The sequence below is a fragment of the Coloeus monedula genome (genome assembly GCF_965178545.1).
Source record: "Coloeus monedula genome assembly, chromosome: 25".
Taxonomy (NCBI): Eukaryota; Metazoa; Chordata; class Aves; order Passeriformes; family Corvidae; genus Coloeus; species Coloeus monedula.
The window spans coordinates 5,305,681-5,329,739 of NC_138805.1; the positions used below are offsets into that span (position 1 = coordinate 5,305,681).

At 45.6% G+C, this 24,059-nt stretch overlaps 1 protein-coding gene across 1 annotated transcript; it reads left to right on the forward strand.

Moving 5' to 3' along the window:
- Positions 1 to 3,410: 3,410 nt before the first annotated feature.
- Positions 3,411 to 24,059, forward strand: BCO2 (beta-carotene oxygenase 2; the record flags this gene model as incomplete). Its single annotated transcript, XM_082297010.1, has 12 exons — positions 3,411 to 3,474; positions 14,235 to 14,439; positions 15,402 to 15,613; positions 16,542 to 16,657; positions 18,059 to 18,161; positions 19,221 to 19,349; positions 19,477 to 19,637; positions 20,173 to 20,340; positions 22,196 to 22,333; positions 22,486 to 22,668; positions 23,035 to 23,145; positions 23,449 to 24,059. 12 exons carry the CDS (start codon positions 3,411 to 3,413, stop codon positions 23,560 to 23,562), a joined length of 1,704 nt encoding a protein of 567 aa, XP_082153136.1. The 3' UTR covers positions 23,563 to 24,059.

The window sequence follows — 24,059 nt, forward strand, 5'->3', positions numbered from 1 at the left end:
GAGGGTGGATTTGTGGCGCTCGGTGTCACGCCGATGTCAGCGGGCTCGTCCTGTTGCTCCTCCAACATCTCCTCCCGGTCCACGCCGCCTCCACGGCGGTTTTGAGGCAGGTGCTGCCCGTGCCCATGCGGGTCCATTGCTCGCTCCCTTGCGGGAAGCCGCTCTGAGATGGAAATCACCGCGCGCGTTGGTTCTTGAAGGCAGCAGTGCCAAGGAATGCTGGCATGGGGTAGGAAATCTGCCCTGCCAGCCGTTTGTGCAGAAGCAGCTTCATGGCAGGAGTTCAGCTCCTGTTTTGGGACAACGCCCCCATCCCTCCGTTCCGCGCTGCCTTTGGGGAGTGTTTAAAGCAGCAAACGCTGAACTCAGTGATGGGACGGGCCCTTAAAAACCAGGGAAGGGAGCTTGGGAATGAATCATTTACCAATTTGTCTCTCCACGCCTTGATTTGCTGTTTCTAACGCTCATCAGAATTACGGCGTTCAGCTCTGCAGCTCCGTGGGACAACTGAGGAGCCCCAAGTTGTGGGGATGGTAAAAACACCCCAAACCCCCAAGTCAAACCCAAACCCACGTCTCTGAGACATTCCCTAACCTGTTCACATGCTTCTTACTGCTCTTGGAGATAAAAAAAAAGCACCCACATTTCATAGGTAATGCTTTAATATCTGTATGATAAACATAAGGATATGATTTTGAGGTTAAAACACATCTTTCAACCTTATTTGAAATAATACAGATAAAAACACTGTCTCTTTTACTAATAAGCCTGGATTTTGGCTGGTTTAGCCTTGGGACCAGTGTATTTCAAGCAAACGAAAACTATGGGTGTGCTACAGAAATTTAGCTGCTTGCTTTAAAGTTTTTGAAAGGAACTAACAAAATCGATTCAAAAGAAACCTAAAAAGCAGAAGAATTTAGCAGCAGACTAAGCCCTCCTGTTTCCAACAAACAAAGAAAAACACGGTTTTTGTAACATGTTTTCAGATAAGAATATATATCCCTATTTATAGACTCGCTGACTGAATTCTAGCAGGACATAAAAAATATATTTGTAGCTTTCTAAATTGAGCTGACTTCTGTTCCTGGCCACCCATTTCTATATATTTTCCCAGTATCCATTTTGTAACAAATAGTTCCTCCTGCAAGCAGGATCAAAATGCCTCTTGGTCTTTTCCAGCTCAAATAATCAGCTTCAGCCTTTTAAGTTTCTACCTCTGAATAAATTTCTTCCGCTTCAAAATAATATTCACAACTCTTTTCATCACTCCAACTGACTTCTAAAATCTTTTCATTTGGGCACCAGAGCTTTGTTAGGAGAGTTCCCCATCTGGGTGATTCTTGTTCCCAGATTCTTTGCATTTCGCTGCCAAGAAAAAATTCTTTAAAAAAAATTAATGCTGTACTAATAATTTATCATTTAAGTGTAAATATACATTCAGATCATTCTTTATTTTGTATTAGCTGTTGGCACTAATATTGTTGGCCTATTCCATACAAAAACTAACAGGAAGGAGGACTTGGTCTTTCATGTCAGCCTTTTGAGAGCCTTAAGATTCAATTAGTTCCTTGAACACATTGAAAAAAAGGCATTTCCTTCTCTTTTGTGCACATATTTGCATTTTTCTGGACCAGACTCTAACACATACAATAGCTTTTGTGGTAGAGGTTAAATTTTCATTTCTCCTGGAATTTAGTATCTTCAATCTCAAAGGAACTGCAACTGCTTTTAGAGTAATGGCTTAGATAACTTTGCTCCGATTTTAAAGGAACTGGAACTCCAGTAAGAGTAAACTCTCACCCCTTGGATAATTTTCTTTCAATGTTATTTTTAGTCTGAGCTTTATCCATAGACTAGCATCTCCATAAGATAATGGAAATGAAAATTCAGATGTTTAATTTGTTCTAATTCAGGTGGTCTGTTAATAAAAGTATCTTAACCTACTAATGGTGACCCAATTAAGTAAACACCTTAAGAACATTTTCCTAACATATTCTGTCATATCTGTTTCTTAATGTTTAAATCATATTGCTAATAACATAAATATCTATAAAATAAATATTTGAGTACTAAATGAAGCGGGCCATGGCAGCTTATTAAAAGTTGTTTCTATTTTGGGGAAGTATTTAGTTCTTGTTCTTTCAGCAGTTTGATTTCTCATGCTGAGGTTTTAAATTTCAGAGCCTATTCGGATAATAGACATGAGATTAAGATCCCTTCTACTCTTAAAAACAAAAAAATAAAGATAAAAGGGGAAAAAAAGAAACTAAACCAAACCAGTGACAAGATTTATATACCCTAGCATACATCATATTCCCTAACATAAATCACATACAATAAAATAACATATCCTAACATGAATCCTTAACATAACGTAGCACAACATTAACATAACTTCAGATCTTGCAATTACTTATTTCACCACAGGGGACAATGCCAGGATTTAGGAAAGCAGGACCTTGAAATGGTGTTTAATCTCTTTGGATGCTGAAAGTTCTCTCCTGAATTGTTGTGCCCTGTTCGTTTCTCTTGCAAAGGAGCCGAGGGGTGACTCAGTCGCTTCTTGGTGAAACCAAATACCATTTTTACCTACAGAAGTGAAACACAGCCTCAGGAAAATACCATTTTATTCTCCATTCTTCAGAGAGAGAAAGGAAAAAAAGGTCTTGGTAGTTGAGCGTTTTGGTGATGTTACTCATTTTGGTGATGTTACTCATTTTAGGGCTGTTACTCATTTTAGCGCCTGCTCTCTCAGATTGCACTTATTTATGGCTCGTATTTTGAGGTGGAGCGTGAAATTCCAAGGATTTCGCTTAGAAAGTGAAATTGACGGGAAAGGTTTGAGGAACTGTTTAAAGCTTTAACAGAGCCGCCCGGACCGGAGCCGCTCCCTCGGCCCTCAGGGGGCACCTGGGGCCGGCCCTGGTGCCGCCACCGATCTCGGGCAGGGCTCCGGGGGTGCTGCCAGCCCTGAGGGGAGCGGGTGTCCCTTGTTTCTCGTCCCTTGTCCCTTTTCCCTCGTCCTTTTTCCCTTGTCCCTTTTCCCTCGTCCTTTTTTCCTTGTCCCTTTTCCCTTGTCCCCACAGTCGCAGCCCCTCACGGCCATTGCCCGCCCCGGGCCCGCCCGCCCGCCTGAGGGGAAACCGCGGGGTCGGGGTCTCTCCTGCAGACCTCGGTGCTCTCAGGGTCTGGGGAGATCAGAAAGGGATAAATCCCCTCGGATGAGCCTTTAGGCTGGCCCGGGACTCCCCGCCATTCCCCCGCCGTCTCCAGCCCATCTGAGGTGCTGCCTGCGCCGCGAGGAGAACGCCCTTGCGGAGGAACAAATTACAGGTTTTACACGTTTTTATTTAAACATCCTCCCCAGCGTGACCGCTCAGCAAACACCGCGCGCTTTTCGTGAGGCAGCCATGGCGAGCGACGCGCAAAAAGCGGCTAAAACTAGAAATAGACGCAAAAAGACGGAGGTGAGCGGTGCTGTGTGAGGGAGGACCTCCCTTCCCATGTCCTCTACTGGACTGAAGGCACAGAGATCCACGGCACTTTAGGGAGGTTTGGGGGAACACAAATGACTTCTTCGTGTGGGGAAACCGCAGTTTCTCTGAGGGTTTGAAGCCCAACAAAATTGGTAAGCACTGGGACGTATTTATGTAGAACTTCTTGAGAGCAAGCTTTTACTGGTATAAACACTACATGAATCAGTATATCTATATAAATGTGTGTGTATATATAAATAAAAATGTGGGTATATATACAGAGATATCAATCTGGTACTTTCCACCCACTTCCCAAGACGCTCATGAGGCTGTGAACCCAAATGCCACTTGCATCTTCTCCAAAAACACCCTCAAGATCTTTTTAAGCCTCTTCTTTCACTCAGCTAAACTCTGTGCTAAGCTTGTTTTAAGTCCTAGAACCTGTGTTTTTTTAATGTGCTCTGTTGTTAGAATGAAGCTTCAGAAATTCCTCTGTTGTCTGACAAAACAGATTTGGCTCCTTTTGAGGACTCGCAGTCCCTTTCCAGCACTGAACCACTGGAAAAGGTTTTAAATGGTGATGTATTAAATTTACTGAAAGTAAGTATGGAATGACCTAATTTGATGTTGAGATTCATCCAAATGCTTAAATATTTTTTTTTTTCTCTCTCAACAGAGATGGGCAAAGAAATTAATAACTTGTTATCAAAATATGCTGACATTATAAGGCAAGTTAAACTTTGTTCTATTCGCACAGGAATTTTTTAATTGTCTAGATAAGATGGATGGGTGGCTGCAGTTTAGGGAAATTAGTACTGAAAACTGTCAAACACAGATCTTGAAAGAAAAATGCTGTTTTATGTTACAACAGAGAATTAATTTGGTCAGAAATCGGGTATTCGTAGAAAACCTATTTTTAAGAAAAACATAAAAGTAGTGAGAAAGTTAATGGCATTAGCATTTATTTTAACTACAGATCTCTTCGCTTTAGTGCAAGAGCAGCAGTGGACTCTTCTTATGTCCAGGAACTTGATGAGACCTTAAAACAAGCCCGGGCCATAGAAAACCACTTAGAGCAGAAAAGGGAGAGGCTGAAAGAGAGAGTCACTGTCATTGCCAGTACTCTGCAAAGCTAAATGGATTTTATGGCAGAAATGCAGAACCAAAGTTGTGTTTGTGTATTCAAACAAACTGTGATGAGTGTTGTGATGTCTGTTTCTTGTATAAATATTTCTGTCAGTTCAGGAAACTTCCAACAAGTTAAGCGGCTACTTAGTGTTTCAATACATAGTGTAGTGGTAGGTAGTAAAAACAAATCTGAATATCTGTTTTAAATCCTGTGACTCAAGGGATTAAGACATTAAGCCATCTGGTTTTTACTGGTTAACCCATTTAACATAGTAAAAAACATTTCCGTGAAACAGAATTTTATGATGTAAGTGGAAAATGACCTCAGATGATTAAATGTAAACCATTTCCTGGTTATGATTTGTTGGGTTTTTTTTTCCTTTCTACTTTAAAAAATGTTTTTGTGCTAAAATCTTAGTAGAATGTACTTGCAATGTTATTCCCATTGTGCCGCAGAATGTAAACAGGTTGAAAAGATCAGCTTAGAAATAAGAGAGTTCTATAAAGAACTTTGAGAAAGCATAAAGTCTTAATTTAAAACTCATTGTAATTCTGGTACATGTGTTACACTTCAAGGCCTGCTGATATAAAACATAATCAAAGCTTTGCTGATGTCAATAAATAAACAGATAACATGATCTGGAATTACAGTGTTCTGTTCTTTTGTTATTTGGCTGTGTGAGTTGTTTGCTGATACTTTGAGAATACTGAGCCCTTTTTCTTTCTTATAATTTGACTCTGTAAAAAAAAAAAAAAGATGACACATGGAATGTACAAAGGATCACTTGTACGAAGTGTGGGGCTTACATAATAAAGAAAAGTACTGGAATAAGATATATTTACATCTTTACCCCAGTAGTATGCAGTGATTTCCTCTTTAAATCCTCTCAGACCTAATCCACCCTCCTTTCCCCCTTGCCTCAGCTCAAAGCCAAATGTGCTGCGTGTCACAGTGACATGATTTAAACCAAAGAATGAGAGGAACTGGACATGTAGGGTGAGATTTAGATACCTAAAGATGCAGATATGTCCTTAGTAGGATTTTCAAAGTGCCTAAGCATGGTGTAAGCGCCTTACACACTTAGGAATTTTGGAAAATCCCATAAGGTGCCTATCTGCATCTTTAGCATCTAAAAGCTTTCCGAAGTCTCACCACTGGTTTGCATCATATTTAGCAGTCTCCTATTTTTTCCCTGATATTCTCGCTCTTGGTAATACTGTTTATACAGAGAAATGTGGAAGAAAAAGAAAAGATTTAGGAAGTGACATTTTCTAAAGTATTGTGCTGGCTGTTTCAAAAATCCACGCTCATCTGTAGTGATGACACAACCCAGAGTTTCAAAATGATGTCTGCCAAGGGTCTGAACTCAGACATTCACCCACAGTTATTTATGCAAGGTTTTAAAGAAGAGTTACACCAATTTATTTACTGAGGAATATCTGCCTGTTACCTGCATTTCAGCTGTTTGTGCTTGGGGAAATTGTGCAGCCTTTTTACATCATCTGGATTTGGATCATCTCGATTTAGTTTGTATGGCAAATATATCCAACTATTATTAAGCACTAGAACTTAGATTTTGGGATACAATAACTGTATAAGTTTTTCTCTTAGGGGATCAAGTGTTCCTGTTGCAGCAGTTTGCTCTATTTAAAAACTTCATAAAATCCAACAAAAATTAGTAAAACTCCACTTTAGGACTGCTTAGTGCAGTTCAATCCAAGATACATCTTCAGAATAATGACTCATGTTTTTCTACAGTGATTTCTTATACAGTTGGTTGTCATTCCGTTTAATAACATTTAATAGAGGGGGATCTCTGGGGTAATAAGGGAAATTTAAAATCTGAGGAAATATTGAAAGTAAAGCCAGTGAGTATGGCCACAGTAACCCAGGTGAGTTTATGAACAGTGTAGTTATAATTATTAAATTTTTTAAATTACTAAGAGCAACAAAGCTTCTGGTTTTGCTGCACAAATATAGGTGAGGATATATATATAAAAATAAACTAAGTAAAATGAATAAAATACGTACTTTTATAAAGTTGTGGCTTTAAAGGGTAAGTTCAGAATGTTTAAAACACCCATTGAAAATAAAGCAGCCTCTCCTCTTGTGAACTTAAATAATATTTCAGCAATGGAAATACATTAATCATACATTCATCTCTCCCTGTTTAAAGAGAGCTTCCCATAATTATTGTGCTGGCCAGAAATATGGAGCACTTTTCTGTTGGCTGGTCTTTAGTGTTCCACTTAATATCTTGTTATGAGCTTGTGTTCCACTTAATATATGGACACACTCATTACATACAGTTTTCCTTCTAAAACACTAAAAACCAAAATTTTACTAGTTTCCCATTTGTCTACAACTCATCCACCCCACAAATAATGCTGCTGATTGCCTCTCTCATGGACTTCAGTGTTTATTGGGAGAAACAAAACAAATTTTCTCTTCTGATCTGACACTACAGGCTCAATCATGCTCTCCTTGAGGAGTGAGCTCCTCCTGAAACCCATCTGGCACCGGTGCCATCCCTATCCGCTTTCCAGTTTTACTGCAGGAGGTTTGGACAGAAAATTAATTGGCTTTAAAGCTGCCAAATCTGATCAGCAAAGCTCAGCCAATAACTACGTTTTCTTTTAAGCTTCTCCCTTCCTTGTTTAAGCTCCAGCCTGTAAATTAACAAGAATGTCTAAGATGACAGATCAGTAACAGAATATAAATGGATTTTTTTTTAAATCTGGAAGCACTTTAGATGAAGTTTCAACCCTCTTGGAGTCAAGGGGATCTTGACACTGAGTCTTTACATTTCTGAGCTTGCTGTGAATTCCTCCACAGGCTGGAAAGTGTAAGTGATGAAAACCTCAGTTCCTCTCATTGCTCTTCTATTATCTAAAAGCTAAAAATGGGAAATAGCAGATAATGCAGAGAGTTTAAATAATCAGTGGTGAGAATTTTTCCCTGAAAAAAGGCTGATTTTGACTGTTCGCTTAAAATGAAACTGCCTTTTAGCGTAAGTGTGGGTCAGAATAGAAAAAGACCAAATCCAGTAGGTAACAGAGGTGTTTTAGGCTCAGGACATTCTATGCAGAACTCAATTTTGTTAATGGTAGACTGTTTGACCTTTGAATTGTCTTTGAAAGTGGCACTGGAAAAGAACACAGTGGGTGTTCTGCATCATCAGGGGGAACAGCCAGAAGAAAAAGGAGGGGGCAAAGATCCATAGCTCAGTGAGCCTAAATCCCATCCTGGAGAGAGTCTGGAGAAAATTTCTTAGCTATGACTTGGATAACAATACATTAAAAAAAAATCCATTATCAGAAGAGCTGGCTTAATTTGGAAAAATTACCAGTGGGTACAGCTTGGTGTAAGCTCACTGACACCATCCTGTGTGATATTACATAAAACAAGAGCAATCAGTAAGTAGGGAAAAACAAATGAGTTAAAAAGTCGATTAATACTCTTTTTTTTCTGCTGGATCAGCCTATGTGGTATTGCATAGTGATCTGCTTCCAGCTTTGCTTATCCCAAATGATTTAGAAGCAGGACTTTAGAGAATACAGTCTATTTTTAAAAGAGCGGCAAACTAGAAGTCACAAATGCATCAATAATGTACATTAAAAATTGATTGTAACCTCAAGAAGATAAAGGGTCGAGCGGAAATCAAGATTTTTGAAACCAGAAGTAATAAAGAGCTGAGAAAACGTGATCTGGGGGAAAAGGTTGAAGCAGTTGGGTTTGTTGAAAGAAAGCACAATATAAGGGAGGGCATTATGAGTTATAGAAAATACAGCAGTCAAGGGTTCGTTGGGTCTTGCAGGAAGGACAGGAAGAAATCAGATTAATTTGCAGCAGATTTAGGATGAGAATTAATCTGTCTGTGGAATGGGGTCCCTGGAGTGCTGTGCCTGCTGCCCTGCTCCCTCTCCAGGCACAGGGCAGCTTTTAAGAGCTTCATAATGACGTGAAATAAATGTTTCATGACATTTCCAAAGCGCTGGCAGCTTCCTCCTGGCATCCCGAGGAAAAGGGGCTGTCCTAGGGCCGGCTCAGCTGGCAACAGCAGAGCACGGCCCATTCTGCTGGATTTGGTGGGGGAATCTGGCGTGGCAACCAATATTCCTGAAACCTTGAGGTTCAGTACGGTGCAAAATGGCTACTCAGGTTTAGAAACAAAAGCATTTTGTATCCTAAGTATTTTCGGGAGGTGAACAAGAAGGCAAACTGAGCTAATTTCAAGACGAGAATTTCTGAAGGAATTACCTGGGAGCCCGGCTGCTCTGATACACAGATCCACATCCCATTCTTCCCTGTCTCCCCGGCTACACTTCGAGCAGATTTTCCCAGGCGCGGCAATGCCCTGACTGGCGCGGCAATGCCCAGGCAGGCGCGGCAGTGCCCAGGCAGGCGCGGCAGTGCCCTGGTAGTCGCGGCAGTGCCCTGGCAGGCGCGGCAATGCCCAGGCTGTCACGGCAATGCCCAGGCTGTTACGGCAATGCCCTGGCTGGCGCGGCAATGCCCAGGCAGGCGCGGCAATGCCCAGGCTGTCACGGCAATGCCCTGGCTGGCGCGGCAATGCCCAGGCAGGCGCGGCAATGCCCAGGCTGTCACGGCAATGCCCAGGCAGGCGCGGCAGTGCCCAGGCAGGCGCGGCAATGCCCTGGCTGGCGCGGCAATGCCCTGGTAGTCGCGGCAGTGCCCTGGCAGGCGCGGCAATGCCCTGGCTGGCGCGGCAATGCCCTGGTAGTCGCGGCAGTGCCCTGGCAGGCGCGGCAATGCCCTGGCTGGCGCGGCAATGCCCTGGTAGTCGCGGCAGTGCCCAGGCAGGCGCGGCAATGCCCTGGCTGGCGCGGCAATGCCCTGGTAGTCGCGGCAGTGCCCTGGTAGTCGCGGCAGTGCCCAGGCAGGCGCGGCAATGCCCAGACAGGCGCGGCAGTGCCCTGCCTGTCACGGCAATGCCCTGGCAGTCGCGGCAGTGCCCTGGTAGTCGCGGCAGTGCCCTGCCTGTCACGGCAGTGCCCTGGTAGTCGCGGCAGTGCCCTGGCTGTCGCGGCAATGCCCTGGCAGTCGCGGCAATGCCCTGGCAGTCACGGCAGTGCCCTGGTAGTCGCGGCTCACCTGGCCCAGGTGCAGAGCGGGTTTGGGGCCGCTGAGAGCAGCGCCGGCGGCAGGACGCGCCCCGGCCCGCGCTGCTGCGGGCACGGCTCTTATTGTGAAAGGATGATGCGAGGCAGCGCTCACCTCCCGACCATCCCTGCCTCCCGCTCCCTGCCCTGGCACCGCTAGCTCTGCCCGGCCACTCCGAGCCGATGCCTTCTGCCCGCCGGAATATGTTAGCCCAAATCGTTTTGTCCGCCGCCAGCCTCCTGCTCGCTCATCTGCTGCATTTCCTTTGCTCTTTGATGCAATTCATTCCAGGTAAAATGCATTAAAAACAACCCCTTTCATCCCATCCCCTTGGAAAGAGGGTTGCTGCTGCTGCTGACGCGGGTCGGGAGAGCGATTCCTACTGTGAGAAATTCTAAGCGGAGCGGTCTGAAGTCTTTGTTAGATGCCAGAAAATGTGTGTTATTTATTGAATAGATAAACGGGAGTGGTAGGGATTACAGCAGATACAGATGGTTCAGAGCTGGGAAAGCATCACAGAGCAGATTCTCTGTGCAAGGGAGCCAGCTGGAAGTGGGTAGGGAGAGGGTTCTTTGGAGCTACATGGCTGTAGAGGCTTTAATGTGTACGTGCAAATGGGGAACTACCCCAGAGGAGTCTGTTTCACAGCCTGACTCTGCAATTTGTAGCATGATTGCACAGCTTGAGCTGCTTTTTGTTTGGGATTTTTATTTCTTTGTTTTGTTTTGTTTATTTGTTGGCCTGTTTTCAGAAATTAGGAACCAACAAAGATCATGGCTTAATTCACAGGAATTTCTGCTTTTTGATGGTGGTGGTGTTTTCCTGCCTTTATAATTCAAACCATTGCTTCTGAGGTGTCCAAAGAGCTGAAAAACTCTCAAATCTGCCTTGTTGTACCACCAGAAGACCCCAAAGTGTCGAATCTATTTCTGCTGGGAGATCAACAGCTATTTCATGTGCACGAGTTCACTGTCGCCTTTCTCCTTTCCTCCCTTTGAGCCTTCCCCTGCTCCTTTTCTCAGTTTATTTTTTCCCCGTGCTTTTTGTCTTTTCTTTTCTGTTTTTCGTTGCTCCTCTGGCTGTTAGCAAGGAAGTGGGTGGCTGAGCCCTTGGCCATGGGGAACCGAGCAGCTTCACGGAACAAGGAGCCCAGCTTGGACACTTCCCAGTGCTCCCAAGGCAAGTACTGCGCCTTCCTTTTGGAAATCCCTGTGGGAGCTCAGGGGTCCAGCCCTGGGGAAGGCTGGAGTCTGTAGGGCACAAATCCTCAGCTCTGCTTCAGGCTGGGGGATGGGAAAAACTGGTTTGTTTCTGTCTTGTGGCAACCTGTGTTTTCCAGGGAACAAAACATTGCCGGTGCCAGAGGATTATTCCCAATTTGAAGGGTCCTTAGGGAAAACAGAATTCTTGAGTCACTGTCCCTGCTTGATGAATATCATGAGCATTCTATTTGCTAAATTCTGCCCCTAATTCTGGCGGTCCTGGATGTCCTTCTGAGTCAAGCAATTAGGCTGTGTGTGGGAGGTGCTTCCTGAGCCTTGGATTTGAAGCTGTAGGTTAAAATCAAAATAGGTTTGGCCTCTCCCGTGTGATCCCAGTGTTAGTAAATGGCTCCCATAGTTCCTCCACCCACCATTACAGATTTCATGTCCTGCTCACTGGTGTTGAAGTACAATTTAATGTCTGATTCATGATGACTCCGCCCACAGCAACTTTCTCTTCGAGAGCCTGGTCCTTCATCCCACTATTTCTGGATATAAACAATAAATAATCAATGCTGGGCTGTCACTTTGTGCTGGACAGAGAAATCATAGCACACACTGTGCAGGGAAACAGGAGCTGAACAAAGTGCTAGGCCAGGATCACTCTGGAGTGATTGCCTGCTGTGTTTGGAAGAGGTTGGAGGAACGTTCCAGCTCCGTGTTTGGTACTGCCTCTGCTCGGATATTCCAAAGACCTTAAGCTTGTTTTTAAAGGTCTGAGGTAGGATGGAAACTACAGTGGAGAAATGAGGGTTCTGAGAGGACAGGTTGTGATCTTGTGCAGATTTTCAGATATTCAAGCACACCCAGAGAGCCCCCACTGGGACTGTAGAGTTTTTATTGTGGATTCAAGTTCTTCCACCTCGCAGTGTGGCCAGAACAGAAGCAGGAGTAATTTTATTTGCATGTTGTGTGACATTAAAAACCACTCTGTCATCTGGCTTCTGCAGAGAGCGATTGGTCCCTTCTTGGGGAGCTGGATGTTACAAAAAGTTTGAATTTATGACTGAGCTTTCCCCTGAGGGTGAAACACCCTTTTTGCAGTTACTCAGGAACAGTGTTCAAGGAGGAGTTGTTCATGTTCCCTGTTCATGTTCCTCAGTGTGTTGAAAGTGCAGTTAAATGCAACAGTTATTCCGATTTATTTTTGTTTAAGGGGGAAGACATGTAGGATTTTTTTTTCTTCTTGTACCCCTGCTCTCCTCCTACCTATTCAGAATTGTTCTACAATAACTTGTCTTCTTTCTGGAAACTTCTGGTTTGGCTCATGTGGGTGTTAGGATTTGATCCCGTTTTGCATGCACTTCTGCCAGGATCTTCAGCTCATGTGAGCGATTCCCAGAGGGAAAAAGCAATCCATTCTCTTGTTCTGCTTCTTTCTCCCTCTCTGGTCTGGAGTTGGGACATTCCCTTAAATGTTCTTGTTGTTTAGAGTCCATTCTATTAAAACTCCACTTTGTAGGGGATGCTTTGGAATGAGTTCTAAGTAGATGACTTCTAACTAGATCAGATTTCAAGAGGGATTACTGAGATGATCACGTGCATGGTTATCACAGGACAAGGAGAACAAAAAGAACTTTGCTTACTTAGCTTAGGAAGTGATAGGTTCTTCACCCTAAATACAATGCAAGAAAGGGAAAACTACCAAAGCCACATAACAGCACTGCCAGAAAAACAAAAATAATGTCCTTTGGTAAGTTCAAAGCATTTTCCTGATCTGGACAAGGAGCAGTTATCCACAGAGGGAGTAAGTGCCTGTAGACATAATAACTTTTAAGACAGAGTTCTTATATATGAATTTCTGGGACAGCAGTTGGGAGGGGTACACTTGGGAGGTCTTTCCCAGCCCTGGTCAGGCTCTTTTGTGGAATGTATCTTCCAAAAATTTCTATTTACAGTGCTTTCCAGAAAGTTTTGATGTAGTGCCATCTTGAGTCATCCCGGCTTTGTTTCTGCTTGGATGCAAAATATCTCCTTATGGATGTGTTCCTCTCATTCTTTAATGCATATTTTGCACCTTTGCAAACCAGATCTGCATTTCTGCAAACACTTAAGAGATCTGAAGGAGGATTTGGGGATTGGCACGTTGGAGAACTACATTGGAATCTTGCATTCTACCTTCCTGCGTGCCTAACAGCCAACCTGCTTGTGGCTGCGCTACAGAAACAAGCTTAGAAAAATTCTGCCTGCCAGCTCAGCTCCTTTGCAGGTATTCTGGCTGAAATAGTGAATTTCCTCTGGAGATGTTGAGCAAAGGGTTTCAGAGGCTCACAGGGAAATTTGGCAGCAGCTACCGTGGATTACAGGATGTAGGCCAGAAGCAGCAGTGGTGAAAGAACAAAAAATCAGAGTGAATTCAGTGACAGCCTGGAGTCCATTTAGTGTGTGGTGTCTGCACCAGCGCTGGGTGATGGACTTCTCTCTGCCACGTGCCCTTTTGGATCAGTCTTTCACTCCCACCTCAGTGTTCAGCGTTCCAGGCTGGTTCCGTGCTCCGTGGTCTCGGGGAGAGCAGCGGAGTGGCCGCACTGAGGGCAGGATGGGCCGGTGCCAGCCCGGGGAGGGAAGCACCCCTGGGTAAATCCACCTCTGCAGCTAAATGGATTGCTAAAACAATCCCTGTGTTGATGAGGCTTTGCAAACCAGGCTATGGGAGCCAATCACTGACATCACTGTTTGCTCGCAGCATTCCAATCACTTCATGCTCTCCTGGGGCTTTTGTCCTGCCAGCTGGAACTAAAAAGGGGTTATTGCAGTCAAACCCGAGGCTCCATCGGAAATTATCCTTCTCTGCTTATTTCCTTGCCAAATAAAACTTGTCGATCTGTTTTGTCCTGTAAACGTGTTTCGTCTCTGTTTCATTTGTGTTCTTCCCTTTTTTTTGGGATTGCAGTTACTATTTTTTTTCTTCTCTCCTTTATGAAATAAAATCCAAATATACATTTCTTTGATTAAAAGAAAAGTTATCATCTTTTCTATCATCCTATATTCTATTACCTCCTTTGGGCTGCAGAACTGGTGTCTCTTGTGGATTAACTACAGAAGAGTAAAATCCACTGGATTTTCAGCTCCTGTGGATGTGTTGGGTTTTGTGGCTTTACCTTGGGTATCCACCACAACTCAGCTGCTTGCAGATGCTGAATGCTCTTCTCCCTGACATCCAATCTCAAGCTCTACAGTTGTCACTTTATTCCAGTGAAAATCTCAATTCCCTGCTCTTTGTTCTCCCTGCTCTCTTTGCAGGTTTCAAGAATTACCTGCCCAGCCCACCCAAGGAGCAAATCCCCTGCCACAGACCCAGGGGGCTGCCGTGCATCTCCCCCCTAGTGCAGAGCGTGGAGGAGACCCCCGAGCCCATCCCAGCCAAGATCAAAGGACATATTCCCAAGTGGATTAATGGAAATCTGCTGAGGAATGGCCCTGGCAAGTTCGAGTTTGGCAATGATAAGTAAGTCTCCTTTAACTGACTTTTTAAATTATCTGGCCTGAGCTCTGCCTAAAGCTAAAGGGGACCCCCCTCACCACTATTTGGAGCATCTTTTAGTTTCTTTTTAAGTAAGGGAAGGAAGAAATATCGATCTTTTGAGAACAGTTGCTCCCTCATTTGGAAACTCCCATTTCCTGCAAGGAGGAGCTGAATGGTGAAGTCACCCAGGCTGGAGAAGCTGAGTCACAGAGAGGCTCTCACCACTCAGAGGGGTGGGATGAGGCAGCTGGGCTGGGGAATAAAACATCCCCAGCTCTGGTCCTCTGTCCTGAGCGAAAATCCATCCCTGAGCACTCTGAAATTCAGGGCAGGAACTTGGAGAGTTGGTTGCACTGAGTGGTGTGAGCTGCTTTAGAAGCAAATCCATCCCATTTTAAAAAGAATACATTAAAATATTTCCAGTAGGCACCTACTGCCTGTGGCTTGGAATGTGCCATTCTAGATAATTGACAATTAAGCTGATGGCAGCAAATGGCCAAAGCTGATCTCCTTATCCTATTCCCAGAGTTAGACCCTCAGGTGTTCTGAGAGTCTCACAGATTCCTTGGTTTGGAGAGAATAACATCCTGCAAGAAGCTGAGAGCTAAAGGCCTCTGGGTTTGCAGTAATAATTTCTGTTGTTGTTGTACAGTACAGCACTAACTCTATTCCCTGTGCAGGAGGGGGTGCTTTACCTCCCAAAAAACCTTACACACAGCATTTTGAGTCTTCACATCCCACAGCTGTGAATACACTTGTTTTGTTTTGTTTTGTTTGATTTGATTCAGGCATTTTCCCAAACAAAGCTGTGCCTGGTTAATTGTTCAGGGATCTGGGAATCAGCTTTTACAAACAACAATAAACCTAAAAGCAGGAGGGTACCACAGAGCATCATATAATGCCCAACTCCTCTTCGTAATCTCTTTTTTTCTCTCTCCTGGAAGGTTTAACCACTGGTTTGATGGCATGGCCCTGCTGCACCAGTTCCAGCTGGCCCATGGCACGGTGACCTACAGGAGCAGGTTCCTGCAGAGCAGCTCCTACCTGAGGAACAGCCAGCACAACCGCATCGTGGCCTCGGATTTCGGCACCTTGGCCATGCCAGACCCATGCAAGAGCGTCTTTGGGCGCTTCCTGTCCCGCTTCGAGCTGCCACGTAAGAGTGGTTCTGTAAAAAATGAGAAGTGTTCTGAGATTTTGTTGGAGGAACTTGTGGTTAGGTGGAAAGGGAGGTGTGAGGAAGTCTGACAGACTTTCTGTGAGCCCATGGTTTTCTTAGAATATGACCCAAACCCCCAAATTATGCAAATTGGTGTCAGCCTTAGCTGGGGGAGGCAGAGTTTAATGTTTCAGTGCCACTTCAGCTCGCTCAATCCCGGATCTTGTTGCAAATTTTCCACAGAAATCTCTCCCCGAGAGAACATCCTGTGCAGTGCTGATAATGAGCATTACACCCTGATGTTCTACCTGAGACACAGCTTTGCCCTTAAAACACCTTGCCTTGCTAAGCTTGTAGGGTAAGTGGGCTAATCCCTCCCTTCCTGGACTAAGGGGCAGGAGATTATTGAGTAGGGTGAGGGATGGCGTTGCACAGGAATGGAAGTTCCAGTACCTTTAGGATTCTGTGTATGTCAGGGAAGAAAGAGGCTTAAATGCGAGCAAAGTGCTCCCCACTAAAACCAGAGCAGGCCCGAAGTTTGCAACTTGTTGCTCATGCTGTGACCATCCTCTGTTCCTTCTCTCCCCTCCTGCCATGTCCTCTGTCCTTTCCCAAGGTGCTCACACCTTCACTCATGGTGACTCTCCCCACATCCCCACGCCAGCTCCCTCAAGACATTCCAGACCTATCCACGTCCCCCATCTGCCTTTCCCCAGCTCCAGCAGTGATTTCCATCCCTGTCCTTGTCCCTTTGACCCGGCTTCACCTGTGCAGTTTCCCTTTGTAGATTAGCGAGATATTTCCAATCAATCACACAGGGATTAATGTCACTGCAAATGGGTTTATTTGTTTAAACATGTCTAACTTGCCATAATGTGCCATGAGCTGCACAGAGCTGTGCACAACTCCAGGATTTCTGTTTCAGAGCCCAGTGACAATGCCAGTGTGAACTATGTGCTGTACAAAGGGGATTATTACGTCAGCAATGAGAACGTCTTCATGCACAAGGTGGACCCAGAGACGCTGGAAACGAAGGAAAAGGTGTGGGCAGGTGGAATGAGGGAGCTGGGCTACAGATGGTGCACAATCACACCTTGCTGTTTCTAGGAGCAGCAAGGGGGAATCCAGTTTCAAAGGAATTTGTCTGGACCAGCAGCATCTCTTTTCTGAGTCCCTGAACGATGTGTGCAGCAGCAAGGCAGCGCTCTCAGGGGTGGAGGTGCTGTCACTGCCCAGCTGGGCACAGCTGGCATTTCTCCTCTGCTCTCCCTGCTTGCCTGGGCTTGTCTGCACCTCTGAGCAGAGCAGGAAACAACTTTTTCCTGTGTACAAGAAAAAGTCAACATTGCTGATCTCACACCTGCCTTTTCCCTGGTGCTTTGCTTTCATATCTCTTCCCTTTATCTGCTTGTTACACCTCAAGCTTTGCACTCTCCAAAGCTGCCCTTCAAAGCCTTGATCAAGCCCTCTGTTGCAAAGGGGTGCTTCAGCTGCCACTCGATTTTCTCCTCTGCTAGAAAATGACTAAAACATCAGAGAAGCTTCTCCCTCTGTCCTGAGCATCCTCTCCCAGGAGCGTGGCTGGATGTGACAGAAGGATGTGACCTGGGACAGCATAAGCCACGTGTCCCCCTGCCTGTGCCCTTAGAGGGGATTTGGGCTGGACAGCCGTGAGAAGGGCTGAGGGAGGATTCTGCCCTTCCTGAATCAGTGTTTACTGTTTGGCCTGTTCGACACCACAAAATGCCAGCTCAGAGTGTCCTCAGGCCTTGAGGGAGCTGTTCCAGGAGTCCCTCCCTCCCTGCAAGATCAGTAGTGACACAAATAAACTGTGTACAAAGCACAGCTACTGATGTCTCCTGGAGAGCTGGGTGATTTGCCACCTGATCTGGTTTGTAAACCAGAGTGCAGTGATGAAAAGACACGCGGGGATTTTTAGGTTCAGCTCTGTTGAACCAAATTGTCATTAAAAAAAAATCCCCTCAAGCTGCTTTTTTAGATGCAGATTGGTATTTTTTTTTGGCTAAGTGAAGAAATGGAAGGCATGATTGCACATTTAAACTCTCCAGTTTGGGATGTCTTAGTAGGACCTGGTTTTCTGAGCTTCCAGTGACAAAACTCTTGGTGATTTTTGGGGCAGTGACTGTCCCTTCACACATCTGCTTGTGCTTATTATGGGCAACATTCCCACTGTGGCAGCACTTGTGCCATCAGGAATATTTATGTGTTCCAAGGAATGGTCAGTGCTATCAGTCCTGCTTTACTGATAGAGAAACATCCTTAATTTTCAAGGATTTCAGGAAGACTGCAGGCAGAATGAAGGCTGGAGTCCAGATCCCACATTATTAATAATGAATAAAGTCTGCCCCTGTTCCTCAGACTTCCACAGAACTGACCCTGAGGAAAGTTCTGCGCTGACTGAAAAATCTTTGGCTTTTCCAGGTGGACTGGAGCAAATTTATTGCAGTGAATGGGGCCACAGCTCATCCCCACTATGAGGCTGATGGGACAACCTACAACATGGGCAATTCCTTTGGGAAGCATGGTAAGAAGGGCATGGCCAGGCTGATTTTTTGGGCAGGGTGTACAGGATGCCTCCTGGTGCTGCTTCTTCTCCTGTTGAAGAAACACCCAAAGAGACCTTGAAATTGCTGTTCCTGAGTCAAAATGTCAATGGCAGTCTGTCCCATAAAATTGGCTCCTCTCAGCATTGTTTCAGATGCTTCTGACTTTGGCCTGTGAATATCCAGCAGATTCTCCTCTTCCTCTCCCAAGCTTTGCTGGAAAAAGGAGAATGATTTTTTTTTAGGTCCCATCCAGTATTGAAACCTCATCTGAAGAAATTGAACAATTAGCCTCGTGTTTTTCACTTACAATAATTGGCTTTTGATGAGCACCAGAAGTGTTTATGCAGGAGAAGAGATGGAATTTATTCCAGTAGCCTGGATATCTTACAGCAAAGCTGAATTTTGTGGGATATTTTTCTTCTTCTCAGAACTGTGAGCATCTTGATAGGATCCTGTTGCATCCATGTGGCTGCTCAGAGCCATCAGTCGCTGTGAGCTGTGTGAAATCCCTCTTTTCCAGAGGCCTCTGAAAACAGCTGCTGCCCTTTACTGCGATCCCTCAGGCTCACTCCACCTTGTTGCAGTTTTGATCATTTTTCATTCTTGCTGCTTTCATTTCCTTTTGGCCTCAGCAGTGTCCAGCTTTGTAGCACATGATTTTTTCAGCTGGACACACCAAACTCTGGACTATTATTATTCAAACATGCTGCTCTTTCCCGCTCATAGGCTCAGGTTTATTAAATGAGCATCACCAAGGCTCAAAGTTTTCATTTCCTATGAGCTTGGTTTCTATCCTGCTCCTGTTATTATAGGAGAGCACTGCAGGCAGAGCTGGCATTCTCCCAGACTGAGAAGATCCTTCTACTTCCTTTCAAGCTTCCTTTTCTTTGTTTTTCTTTTGGTAGATAAATCCTCCGTAGAACGCTTTACTGCCTGCTGGTTTTCTGCTCAGTTTAGGAGAGGTGCTTCAAAGTATTCCTGGGGAACAGGAAGGAGCAGAGCCTGAGTTTGGTTTGAACACCTTTTGTGCTTTCCAGGGTCCAGCTATAACATCATCAGGATCCCCCCACAGGAGTCAGGCCATGGGGACACTTTGGAGGGAGCCAAAGTGCTGTGCTCCATCCGTCCCATGGACAGGGCAAAGCCATCCTACTACCACAGCTTTGGTAAGATTCCACCCCAAACTCTGGGAATTTGGGCAAATGGGAGGCAGAAAGGGCTGTCCAGTTCTCTCTGCCCTTGAGATGTTTTCTGGCCTCATATTTGGGTGATACTCCTTCCTTGCCTCCTCAGGAATGACTGAAAACTACATCATTTTCATCGAGCAACCCCTCAAGCTGAACCTGTTGAAGATCATCACCTCCAAGCTCCGTGGGAAAACCATTTTGGATGGGATAAGCTGGGAGCCTCAGCACAACACCTACTTCTACGTGGTGAACAAGCACACTGGGGAGGTAGGTGGGTCTTTGGTCCCTGCAGCAGCTGGTCTGGAACCTTAGATCCCAAAAGTGCTACGTTGCAGCCATGGGGAGTTTATGAATCAATCCAGAAATTACTGCAATACAGGCTTTAAAGAAATTACTGCAATACAGGGGTGTAGATCTGTTAAAAATGGGATTTCTTCATGCGTTTTCCTCTCCATTCATTTCTTTGCCAGCCCTAAAAGGACAGAAAGGTGGAAAGAAGCAGTTTGGGGTTCGTGAGACTTCAGCACAGGGACTGAAATGCAGGTCCCAGGTACCCCAGGGTATAAAAAGGTCAGAACCTGTGAAAGATGCACAGCAAGGGGCTGCTTGATATTTTGGTTTTTCTTCTTCTGGTTTTGCTCCTTACTGCCTTAAAGCAGCCCTTTTGTGGCAACACAGCGACAGAAGGCAAATCCCAAAGAATGAGTGGGGGATGAAATGGGAGAGAGAGAGAGGATGAAGCTCTCTGAGGTGAGGCTGGGAGCTCTGGAGAGGAGGTGCAGCTGTCCCGTGGTCCCTGCAGGTGCTGCCAGGGCAGTGGTGCTCCAAGCCCTTCGTGACCTTCCACCAGATCAACGCCTTCGAGGAGCAGGGCTGCGTGGTGCTGGACCTGTGCTGCCAGGACGACGGCACCAGCCTGGCTCTGTACACGCTGCAGAACTTGAGGAGGAGTGGGGAAGGGCTGGACCAGGTAAGATCCCTGCCTTGGCTTCCCAGGATCTGCTGAGGCCCCGCGGTTGAGTGGCTTTTCTGCAGCAAGGCTCAGGTTGGTGGAATGGAGAACACCATGGGGACAAAAACTGAAATGATCATCTCTTGATGCTTTCTTCCCTTTTAAATCTCTCTCCATGGAGCATTCCCTCAAAACTTTTCAAGCTGGTGTGTGGCACAGAGCTCCATAGCCTGGCAGAATTTATTTCTGGTTTAAAACCTTGGTTTTGATGACATTTGTTTTCCTTCTTCCTGCGTAATACAATTTTCCCCCAAGAAATTACGCAAAATACGTTGTAGCATTACTTAAAAATGGAAAAAGAAAAAGGAACCCTGTTCTTTAAGGCATTACTTCAGAAAAGGAGCAGTTTTTATGAAAGTCACAGAAGCACAAATACCACGGAAACCCCTGCATTGTTCCCCACAGTCACCTCACCCACAGCACGTTCGAATAAATTATTTATTGTGTCCAGCTCTGTGAAAAGCCCCATTTCAGGCCCTGTGAGGGGCATTATTTTGCATAGGTCACACATGGGAAAAGTGGGGTTGTTTTCAGTTTCTCACCCTGCAGATGTGTTTATTGGAAACCCAGCGTGCTGGGGAGGCTGCTGCATGTTCAGACAGGACTGAACTTCCTCTGTCTGTGTCCTGAGCTGTCTGGAACCAACTCAGCTCCGACCTGAAAGGACCACAGCTGTGTCCTAACAGGTTCTGCTTTCTTTTGGCATTTATTTTGGGTTTTTTTTTCAAGTATTTTTTGAGCATATTCAAGTACAGCAGAATGTTAGTCCCGTTAATCCCACATCTTTCTCATCCTTCTCTGATGGAATTTGATGTGGCTGAAGGGGTCCTGAGCCTGTTTCCAACGCTGGGCCTGTTTCCAACACCCACATTCTTCAACTGACAAGTGGCATCACCACCAAACTTTACCCACACACGGGGGGGAGTCATTTCAGAACAGAATCTCGACCTTCACTGCATCAAAAGCCTCAGGCATGTCTGGGCATGACTTGTCTCCTTTCCCCACATCATGTTCAGTGCTTTTGCTTGCTCACTAACCCGTATTTTGTCAGCCAGGTTACATGAACCAGAAAAGTTTTGAAAACTTTTTTCAGGGTTTCAGGATGAGCACATGTGGTTAAAGTGAAGTTTCACAACTGAGCTGGTGAGCTGCAGACTGAAGTAACTGAAAGACACCAAAATAGGGTTGTTGTCATTTCTTTTATTGAGAAGGTTTAATATATGGGAATATGATCAGTTCTAAACTTGGCTTGAACTGAGCTTTAGTGGCAGTGGTGGAATTATCCCTCTCGTGCAGTGTCTGCCACACTGGGGGCTGCACTTTGCTCCCCAAGTAAATCCATCCTTCCCCTGGACTTCAAACAGGAATCCATGTGTACCTGAGCACGGAAGAGGGAATCCTGCAGGGTACCTTCGGCACTGAACTGAGGCACAGTGCTCTCCTGCTTCTTCAGAGGGGGATGTAGAGCAACATACGCCTGTTCTAACTAAATAAAATTTAGTGCAGTGTCTGTCCCACTGCTGGATTTGGAGATAATGGACTCATTTGCATACCCAACTCAGCGTTTATTACTGTGAGAACAATGCTGACCCTTTTAATTCTTTTTTGGTTCCTACTGTAAATTACTGGAACGTGCAGAGAACTTCTTCTTTCCATTATGTGCTTTACCTTACCAGAACTTGGTCAAACACATCAGGAAAAGAAGAAGAAGAATTCAAGGGTGTCTAAAATTTCAGAATTGTTCCCCAAAAGTGCATTTAGCCTGGAATGTCTCTCCTCTCTCCATCACCATCTCTTTCTGTCTCTGTAACAGGTTTATGCCTCAATCCCCAGAGCTTTCCCTCGCCGCTTTGTTCTCCCTCTGCACGTGGATTCAGACACACCCGTGGGGAAAAACCTGAACCCACTGCCTTATACCCTGGCAAGGGCTGTGAAGGATGCAGATGGCAAGGTGTGTATAAATAATGCACATTTATGCAGCAGATGCTGCCCCGTGCCTCAGAGCTTTAACCACCTCCTCGTTGTGCAGTGGTTGGTGGGACCACTGAGCTCTCCTGCCCTGTCCAAGCTGAACCAACCCTGCTGTAATGCACATTTCTCCAGGTCTGGTGCACACACGAAAATCTCCACCCTGAGGGCTTTGAGAAAGTTGGGGGCCTGGAGTTCCCCCAGATCAATTACGCTCGGTACAACGGCAGGAGGTACCGGTACTTCTACGGGTGTGGATTTGGGCACTTGGTTGGAAATTCCTTGATCAAGGTTGATGTGGAGACCAAGAATTTCAAGGTGAGGTGAAGTCAGCTTATCGAGTCCTTCCACTGAACTGGATTTGAAGATGTGTCATTTACTGGGGGCTTTAGGGCTTTGTCCAGATGGGTCTGGGATGAGATGCCCAATTTCATCCCTCACCTGGCACCTTACGAATATGGCACAGTCACCAAACAGGAGAGGATGGCACCATCACACTCCTGGAATGAAAAGAATTAATTAAAAGTTGAACTCTTAAGTTTCTTGGGGCACAGAATATTTCCAGGTGCCTTTGTGGGGAGCACTCTCAGTTGTAACTCTGTTCCCTGTAGTAGACAAGTATTAATGAAATGAAACTCATCCATGTGTTCCTGAAGCTCATCCATATGCTCCTGTGCTTGCTAGATTTGGCAGGAGGAGGGATCCTACCCATCAGAGCCTGTCTTTGTGCCAGTGCCTGATGCCACGGCAGAGGACAGCGGAGTCATCCTGTCTGTGGTGGTCTGCCCTGCTGAGGTAACTTGCTGTCAGTAGTTTGTCAAAGTCACACAGCATTAATACACTTTTTAAACCCCAGAACTGGGTTTGAGGCTCCCTGGCAGACAGCTCCTTGCTCCCCAAGGGGTATTGCTCTGCCATGCCCAAGCACAGGCAGTGCAAGTGGGGGTTTTCCTTGGAATGTCTGTGTTGGCCAAGTGGAACCTGTGAGTCGCAGTGCTCCTGTCCCACAGGTTTGGTCTCCATGGCCTGTGGTACCTTTGTGTGCAAGCACAGTAGTTCAGCCTGGACACTCACTCTGCCTTTCTCTTCCTCCTGCAGAACCAAAGTGCTTTCCTGCTTGTCCTGGATGCAGAGACCTTCCAGGAGCTGGGGCGAGCAGAAGTTGGGGTGCCAATGCCTTACGGATTCCACGGTATCTTCACTGCCCACTGATGGGGACCACCTGGGCACCTCCTGGGACTCAGGGCCGAGCCAGGCTCAGAAAAAACCTCTTCTACTTTCGCCTCCCACCTTTCCATCATGTCTGGGATGAAGGAACTGCTTTTTCTCTACCATAACCTCCTGTTTTCCTAACAAAATACAACCAAGGAAGGCAGAAGCCCCTTCACTCCCACAGCCCACTGCTTTATCTCCATTTTTCTTACTATCTTGCTAGACCAGCTATAGCAGCAGTTCACAAAGAATGCCAGGTTGAGGCTTGCAAGGGAGAAAATGGAAACTGAGATGATCAACCCCTTCCTTTGGCAGCAGTGTGCTTTGAGGGGAAGAGAAAATCGGTGCTTGGGTCTGTGACTTTGCCTGAAATATGTAAAGCAGAAGAGAGGAGTAAAACCCAACAGGTGGGCCCAGTGAAGGGGTGTAAATGCCCCCCCACTGCATCAAGGTTGCCTTCAGTGGACTGCAGAGGGTAGGTGCAGACACTCCCAGAA